Source organism: Penaeus monodon, unplaced genomic scaffold (assembly GCF_015228065.2).
Source record: "Penaeus monodon isolate SGIC_2016 unplaced genomic scaffold, NSTDA_Pmon_1 PmonScaffold_15285, whole genome shotgun sequence".
NCBI lineage: Eukaryota > Metazoa > Arthropoda > Malacostraca > Decapoda > Penaeidae > Penaeus > Penaeus monodon.
The window spans coordinates 1-8,023 of NW_023644470.1; the positions used below are offsets into that span (position 1 = coordinate 1).

Here is an 8,023-nt window from a genome sequence, read left to right on the forward strand (position 1 = left end):
ATTTATAATTACAAAATTTATTTATGCCATTACCCGCACACACAATAAAAAAAATTAGAACTGAAAAAGCCACATGTTTTACCTGCGCATCGAATGCATAATTGAGGATAGTCATACGGCACACCATAATTGTTGGTCGTCATAAGGTTAAAGTTATAAACAGCCGATGATATGATGTTTTGTGTGAGAATTAGGATGTGTTCATCTCGGTCTGACCTCGATTGCTCATGCCAGCAGCCCAAGGCGTGTCCGACCTCGTGAACCAGACTGCCAAACTGCCAGTGAAGGTCATGGAAAGTCAAAGTCTGAGTTGAAATAAGTATTTTTTGGTCTTTCGAGCTATTAGAGATTAGCTGTGTGTGTAAGTAGTGAAATTAGTGATTAGAGATCAGGTGTGCACGATATTTCCGTGCTTAGTTTTACTTTCGTCTTGTCTACTATAAAACGACCTCTCAGCAAAAAATAAACTCTCAACAAAAGTCTTTCATAAAAAAAACTTCTAAAACGAAAACAAAAGACTAACATTCATTAAAAAAAACATAAAAACTCAAACTCAACTAAAATTCACAAATCTCTAAAACTCTTAACAAAACTAAAACTCATAAAAACTAACTCATTAAAAAAACTAACCACAAAAATTAAACTTATAAAACTACAACTCATAATAATAAAAAACAAAACAAAAATCAATAATTAAAACTAAAATTCATAAAAACACCCATAAAATCTTAACTCTTCTGATCTGCTTGTAGCACAGAGAGGACTTTTTTTTTTTTTTATCAACGTTCTCTCTATTTCCCTCTCTCCCATTCTCTCCGCCTCACTCTCTTTTTCCCTCCACCCCCCTCTCTCTTTCCCTCTCCCTCTCCCTCTCTCTTCCCCCTCCCCTCTCCTTCTTTCCCTCCTCCTCTCCCTCCCTCCCCTCACTAACTCACCGACTGCTCACACCACACAGGCACGTTGATGATCTGTCCTCCGCTGCCGCTGACCATTCCCACGTAAGAGTTTACAGGAGGAAGCGTGGCGGATGAACTTAATGCGTTCTCCAGTGCTGGTGTTCGAGACCTCGGTGAAGGTGAGGCAGGTGTTGTCGATCCAGTGCTGAATGGCGCTCCGGACGGCTGCTTTGTCAACCAGGTCTGGAGAGTCATTTAGAGATAAGTTCGCATGTACGTGTGTTTATATATATATTGCTACGCCAGTGGTCTTTGTCTCTGTGCGAAACATGTGTTAACATGAAAAGGATGACCTGGCATGTGTTAACATGAAGGACCTGGGCAAACATGACGCAGCTGGCTGTGAGCGGAGGAGCGGAGGAACAAGCAGGATACGTTGTTGGGTGCTGCTCCTGTGAAGACCTCGTGTGGGCCGTTGTGACCTGATATTTTGTGTTGCCCTGTTATAAGCTGTATCGTGCAGTGTGACATGCTGGTGTCCCCCCTGTATTGTGCCTATAGAAAAGTGTACGGGTAAATAACTTGTGTAAATAAAGGAAAGACTGCCATTTTGTGTTTATTTCGTGCCCTGCCTCTCCAGATGGCGTTTCCTCTCGTGGTGTTCTGGGACGCTGTGGTGCTCGGTGCCTCTTGGAGCTGTTCAGTGTTCACGACCCTGTGTATAGCACGCCGTCTGCCTAGCCTGCCTTGTGTTGGTAGCAGAGAGAGACGAGGCGGCCGGCGTAACAAATGGTGTCAGGAGTGGGATTTGTGATATTTGATCAGTGAGACGCGCCGATTTATCATATAGTCCAAAGATGGCGGCAGCCATGATAGAGGAGGCTATGACAGAGGAAGGCACGAGTGAGGTGAAGCCGAGCCAGATGGACCTGATAACTGCCATGCTGGCGGGTATGAGGGAGGAAATGGCACAAAGGGCAGAAGAGCAGGCACAGAGGGCACGCGAGCAGGCGCACCATCTCGTCGAGATGTAGGCAAGGAAGACAGAGGAACAGTTCTGCCAACTTGTTGAGGTGCTACAGAGCAATCTTGCATCTGTGAAGATGGAAACTCAGCAGTACACCGACAAGGCCTGCAACAGCGTGAAGAGTGAACTGATGGAGGAGGTGCAGACTCTGAAAGGCGAGGTTCAGGTCCTGAGGGAGGAAAGGCGGCGTCACAAGGTAGTAACTTTGCAAGCAGAGAAGGCAGACGAGGTTCTGGCAACAGATGCCAGAGTGTCAGATTTACTGGGGTCTGCCTGGAGTCCGTGGCAGGAAACCCCCGGGCCTCGTAGCGTCGTGTCGGAGCCAGTGGTCGCTGCAGAAGGCTGGGGACCCATCGGAACCACTCCCTTGGATATAGGTGTCGGCAAACTCGGACCCGGTCACCCCGCCTCGTTGCCTCCCTCACCCCCTTCCTTCCCCCCGGGCGTGTTAGTTCACGGCACGCGTTCTCCACCCTGCAGTCCTTCAGCCTCCAGACATTCTGTGAGGCGTAAGCCAGCTGAGTACGACGGGAAGGTGGCCTGGGAGGCATATGTCGCCCAATTTGAAATGCTGGCATCTGCCCAGGGCTGGAGCCAGGAAGAGAAGGCCCTGCAGCTGGTAACAGCGCGGTGGAAGTGTTGGGGCATCTGCCGCCATCCCATGCCTCTTACACCAGCGTGGCGGAGGCTTTGAAACGCCGTTTCGGGCACCACCACCAGGCCGAGGTATATCGGGCCCACTTGAAGAAGCGGACTCGTGAGCGTGGCGAGACACTGTCCCAGCTGGCGCAGGATGTGGAGGCGTTGGTAAGGAGGTCGTACCCTGCGGCTGCGGAAGAGATGATTGTGGTCCTGGCCCGCAATTTCTTTGTTGACGCTTTGCAGGACCAGCAGCTGCAAATCTACGTCAAGCAGGCACACCCTGAGGACCTGCAGGTGACGCTGGCGAGGGCCTTGGAGTTCGAGGCCTTCCTGAAGGCAACCAGTGGCCTAGGGCCAGCTGCTCAGCCCCGCCGTGACCTCCGGGGCCGGAAGGCTAAAGCGGAGAGGTAGGGCACAGACGTAGTCAGTGTCAGAGGGAGCGGAGAACACGTCCTCTCAACCGGACGGATTCTGATGCCTTCCAGCAGTGCTGCAAGGACTGTGGCAGGTATGGTCACCATCCGAGTGCATGTCCTAAGGCTAAGGAAGTGGTACAGGCGGAAAACTCTGGAGAAGGGGACCGAAACCCAGTCGTCCTCGGTTCCCGGGGCCCGACTTGGGTAAGCTGCCGTCGAACCAGCACGATGCAGGTGGAGGGCTCAATAGATGGGAAGCCATGCCGCCTGACAGTGGACACTGGGGCTGAGAAGACCCTAGTGCGGCCTGATATGTTGGCCACTATGCAACTTCCAGATGCACCAAAGAGACTGTGTGGTGTCACGGGGCATTGTGTGCAGCTCAAGGGGCCAGTGGAGGCTCGTATTGGCGTGGGCAGCACGGTGCAGCGGCTGCCGGTGTATGTGGCCGATCTGGACGAGCACTGCTTGTTGGGCCTTGACTACCTGACGCAGAGTAAGGTGTGTGTCGACCTTGGACGAAGCTGGTGAGGGTGCACGGTGAAGATGTGCCCTTGCTTCCAGAGATTGGCTGCGCAGAGGTAGTTACGGCTGAATGACTGCACCTTGCCCCCAGGACAGAGTCTAGAATCTGGTGTCGACTGTCAAGAGTGATGCGTGGAGTAGAGGGCCTCGTGGAGCCCATTCAAAACCTGCAGCTGGCTGATGGCGTAGCTGTTGGGCGGAGCCTTGTTGGACCAGGGGAGGGGTTAGTTATAGTGTTGGTAGCCAACTTCTCCGATAAGGCCCAGAAGGTGCCAGCTGGTGCAAAGCTAGGCACTTGTGAGGAAGTGGAGCATCCAGAAGAGTCGTCGGAGAGCGAGGAGTTGGTTGGTGTGGGGCCGTTGCCCGACTTCCTCAAGGACTTGGCGCACCGGAGCGCCGCTAACCTGACGGAAGCACAGACAGAGAAGATGCGTCACACCCTGTCTCAGTATGCAGATGTGTTTAGCAGGGGTGACTTGGACCTGGGCCGCACAGGATTGGTGAAGCACCGCATTAACACCGGAAGTAGTTTGCCCATCAAGAGCCCCCCCCGACGTATTGCACCAACCAGACGAGCAGAGATGCAGCGCACTGTCAATGAGCTAGCGGCACAGGGGGTGATTGAACAGTCAGACAGTCCATGGTCATCAGCGGTAGTCCTGGTGAAGAAAAAGGACGGCACCCAACGCTTCTGTGTGGACTACCGGGCGCTGAATGACATGACTATCAAGGACTCATACCCATTGCCGAGAATTGATGACACACTCGATGCAATGGTGGGGGCCAGGTGGTTCTCCACACTCGACCTGAAGTCGGGTTTTCACCAGGTGGAGATGGCGGAAGAGGACACGCCAAAGACTGCCTTTTCCTTCGGGCAAGGCCTGTGGCAATTCAACGTCATGCCCTTTGGTCTATGCAATGCCCCTGGTTGTTTCGAGCGTCTGATGGAGAGGGTATTGGATGGCCTGCAGTGGAAGACGGCGCTTGTCTACATTGATGACGTCATCGTCTTTGGGAGCACCTTCGAGGAGGAGCTGGAGCGGCTGGAGGAAGTACTACAGCGGTTGAGGAAGGCCAACCTCAAACTCAGCCCCAAGAAATGCTCGATGTTCCAGCATGAGGTGCCATTTCTGGGGCATGTAGTCAGTCAAGATGGTGTGCGCACCGACCCACAGAAGGTGGCGGTGGTGGAGAAGTGGCCAGTTCCCACCAATGTGGCGGAAGTCAGGAGCTACCTGGGCCTGTGCACATACTACCGCCGCTTTGTACAGGACTTCGCCAGTGTAGCGGCTCCTCTCCACCGACTTACACGAAAAGGGGAGTGCTTCCAGTGGGATGAGGCGTGTCAGTCTGCATTTGACAACCTGAAGAAGGCCCTGGTGGAAGCACCAGTCTTGCCCTATCCGGACCAGAAGCTCCCTTACCTGTTGGACACTGACGCTAGTGCGGAAGGCATCGGGGCAGTTTTGTCACAGATAAAGGACGGGAAGGAGTATGTCATGGCCTACTACAGTGCCAACTTCAGCAGGCCTGAACGCAACTATTGTGTGACAAGGAAAAAGTTGCTGGCGGTGGTGAAGAGTCTCGAGCACTTTCACCCATACCTCTACGGTGCCGAGTTCACCATCCGGACTGACCATGCTGCCCTACAGTGGTTGAAGTCGCTGAAGGTAGCAGAGGGTCAGCTGGCAAGGTGGTTAGGGTGCCTTGAACAGTACAACTACCACATCGTCCACCGCCCGGGTCGTGTCCATTGCAACGCTGACAGCCTGAGTCGACGCCCGTGTGAGGCTAGTTGCTCACACTGTGTCCAGAAGGACTCTGATACTGTGTGCCTCCGTCTGCAGGTGCTGGAATGCGCCACTAAAGGGGATGATGAGTGGCGTAAGGCACAACGTGAGGACTCTGACCTTGCTCCCATTGTCCGGTGGCTTGAGGCTCTCAGTGGACGGCCCAGTTGGGAGGCTGTGGCTGCGGAAAGCCCCACCACAAAGTGTCTGGTGGATCAGTGGGAAACATTATGAGTGGATCAAAGCGGTTTGTTAGTGAAGCGCTGGGTGCAGTTGAGTGAAGTGGGCAGTGACACGTGGGTAGTTGTAGTACCCAGAGCCATGCATGCTGAGTTGCCGAGGGAATTACATGCCGGTGTTACCAGTGGCCACTTGGGCGAGAAAAAGACCCTGAGCCGTCTCCGTCAACGCTTCTACTGGGTGGGCATGAGAAGTGACGTGTCTGAGTGGTGTAGAGCATGTGATGTGTGCAGTGCAAAGAAGGGCCCAGCTAGAAAGAACCGTGCCCCGTTACAGGTGTACTGTGTGGGAGCACCCATGGAACGGGTGGCAATAGACATTGCTGGTCCGCTGCCTCTCACGCCACAAGGAAACCGATATATCTGTGTGGTAATGGACTATTTCTCAAAGTGGCCTGAGGCATATGCACTACCCAACCACGAGGCCGAGACCGTGGCTGGCGTGGTAGTGAATGAATTCATTACCCGTTTTGGTGTGCCTTCTGAACTGCACTCTGACCAAGGCCGTGAGTTTGAGTCACGAGTGTTCCGTGAGTGTTGCGAGCTGTTAGGGGTGCACAAGACATGGACGACACCCCTCCATCCACAGTCCGATGGTATGGTGGAGCGGTTTAACCGTACCCTTGCTCCACAGTTAGCCAAATATTGCAGGGAAAGTCAGGAAGACTGGGACGTCAAGTTGCCCGCCATGCTCATGGCCTACCGGTCTGTTGTGCATGAGGTAACAGGCTTCACACCTGCCCGACTCATGTTTGGCCGTGAGCTCAGGCTACCAGTGGATTTGGCCACAGGGCGGCCACCCGACGTGAACTTGCCAACTGTCACATCCAGCTATGCAGTGGTACTGCAGGAGAACCTGACGGAGGTGCACCGGCCATGCCATGAAGGAGACCTATGACCGGCGCATGAGGGAAGTGAGGTACAACATAGGTGACAGAGTGTGGCTGCATAACCCGCGTCGGAAGCGAGGGCTCTCGCCGAAGCTACAGAGCCCCTGGGAGGGGCCATACACGGTGGTAGCGGCCCTCTCTGATGTCACCTATCGAATTCGCAGAGGGCGAAAACGACCGTCTGTTGTCCACGTGGACCGGCTGTGGCGTTACCATGGGCCAGGAAGCTACTCCTGGGGCCATGGTGAAAAAGAAGATGACGTTAGCCCCAGTAGCGGCGATGAGGACGTGGCAGACGCTGACCGAGATGAGGACGAGCATTTGGACGGTGAGGGCGATGCAACAGACGTCAGTGGTGACCATGAGCCAGGTCTTGGGGCAGAAGATACCCCTCTGGGTGCCACTGCCAATCTACCGCCGCCCACTCCTCCTCCAGAGCGACCCCAGCGAGAGCGAAGAAAGCCGCGCTGGATGAAAGATTTTTGTGTTTCTGAGAACTGATTTACAATTACGGTTACTTTTGTTTGAAAGAATTTTGTTTGTTCCTGAGGACTAATTTTATTTAAATTTTCTGTAGTTTGTTTCAGGTTTAGATATGTCAGAGCAGACGGGTCGTCTGCTTGATAGGGGGGGATAGTGCTACGCCAGTGGGTCTTTGTCTCTGTGCGAAACATGTGTTAACATGAAAAGGATGACCTGGGCATGTGTTAACATGAAGGGACCTGGGCAAACATGACGCAGCTGGCTGTGAGCGGAGGAGCGGAGGAACAAGCAGGATACGTTGTTGGGTGCTGCTCCTGTGAAGACCTCGTGTGGGCCGTTGTGACCTGATATTTTGTGTTGCCCTGTTATAAGCTGTATCGTGCAGTGTGACATGCTGGTGTCCCCCCTGTATTGTGCCTATAGAAAAGTGTACGGGTAAATAACTTGCTTGGTGCCTCTTGGAGCTGTTCAGTGTTCACGACCCTGTGTATAGCACGCCGTCTGCCTAGCCTGCCTTGTGTTGGTGGCAGAGAGAGACGAGGCGGCCGGCGTAACAATATATATATATATATATATATATATATATATATATATATATATATATCCACACATACACATATATGTATATGCGTGTCTGTTAGCGTTTATATATATATATAAGAAAAGGCCAACAACTCTTTCTTGACAACGGTACACTGTCAAGCAATACCGACCATCCTCAAAGGTATAGGAATGTGAGGGAAGCCGTTGACATCAGGCCAGAATCTGGTGACGTCGTTGATCGCCTTCCTGTTGAGGATGGCGGCCAGCTGCTCCGGGTCAGCATCGGGTCCCCCAGTTTCTCGAGCTGGAAAAATAGCACGCTTGAATGCCACTTCTATAAGGTAAAATTACAGAATATCCCTTCGTAATCTTATGAAAATGTAGGATGTAAAACGTATTGAGGTGTTGAGCTTACTTGTGTAATTCTTTATTTTTCAGTGATTCATTTATTTGTTATTTAATCATGTATTTTTAATTTTTTATCATATTCATCTATTTAATCATTATTTGCTTATTATTTATCTTGTTTTGCTTATAATTTTTTCCTCTCGTTTTCCCTATTTTTATTTTTA

General features: G+C 52.0%; 1 protein-coding gene across 1 annotated transcript; it reads right to left on the minus strand.

Moving 5' to 3' along the window:
• Nucleotides 1–82: 82 nt before the first annotated feature.
• Nucleotides 83–7,755, minus strand: LOC119569455 (embryonic protein UVS.2-like; the record flags this gene model as incomplete). Its single annotated transcript, XM_037917610.1, has 3 exons — nucleotides 83–275; nucleotides 936–1,139; nucleotides 7,622–7,755. Coding segments are annotated over 3 exons (531 nt in total), but the record flags the coding sequence as incomplete, so codon positions are not given.
• Nucleotides 7,756–8,023: the final 268 nt, after the last annotated feature.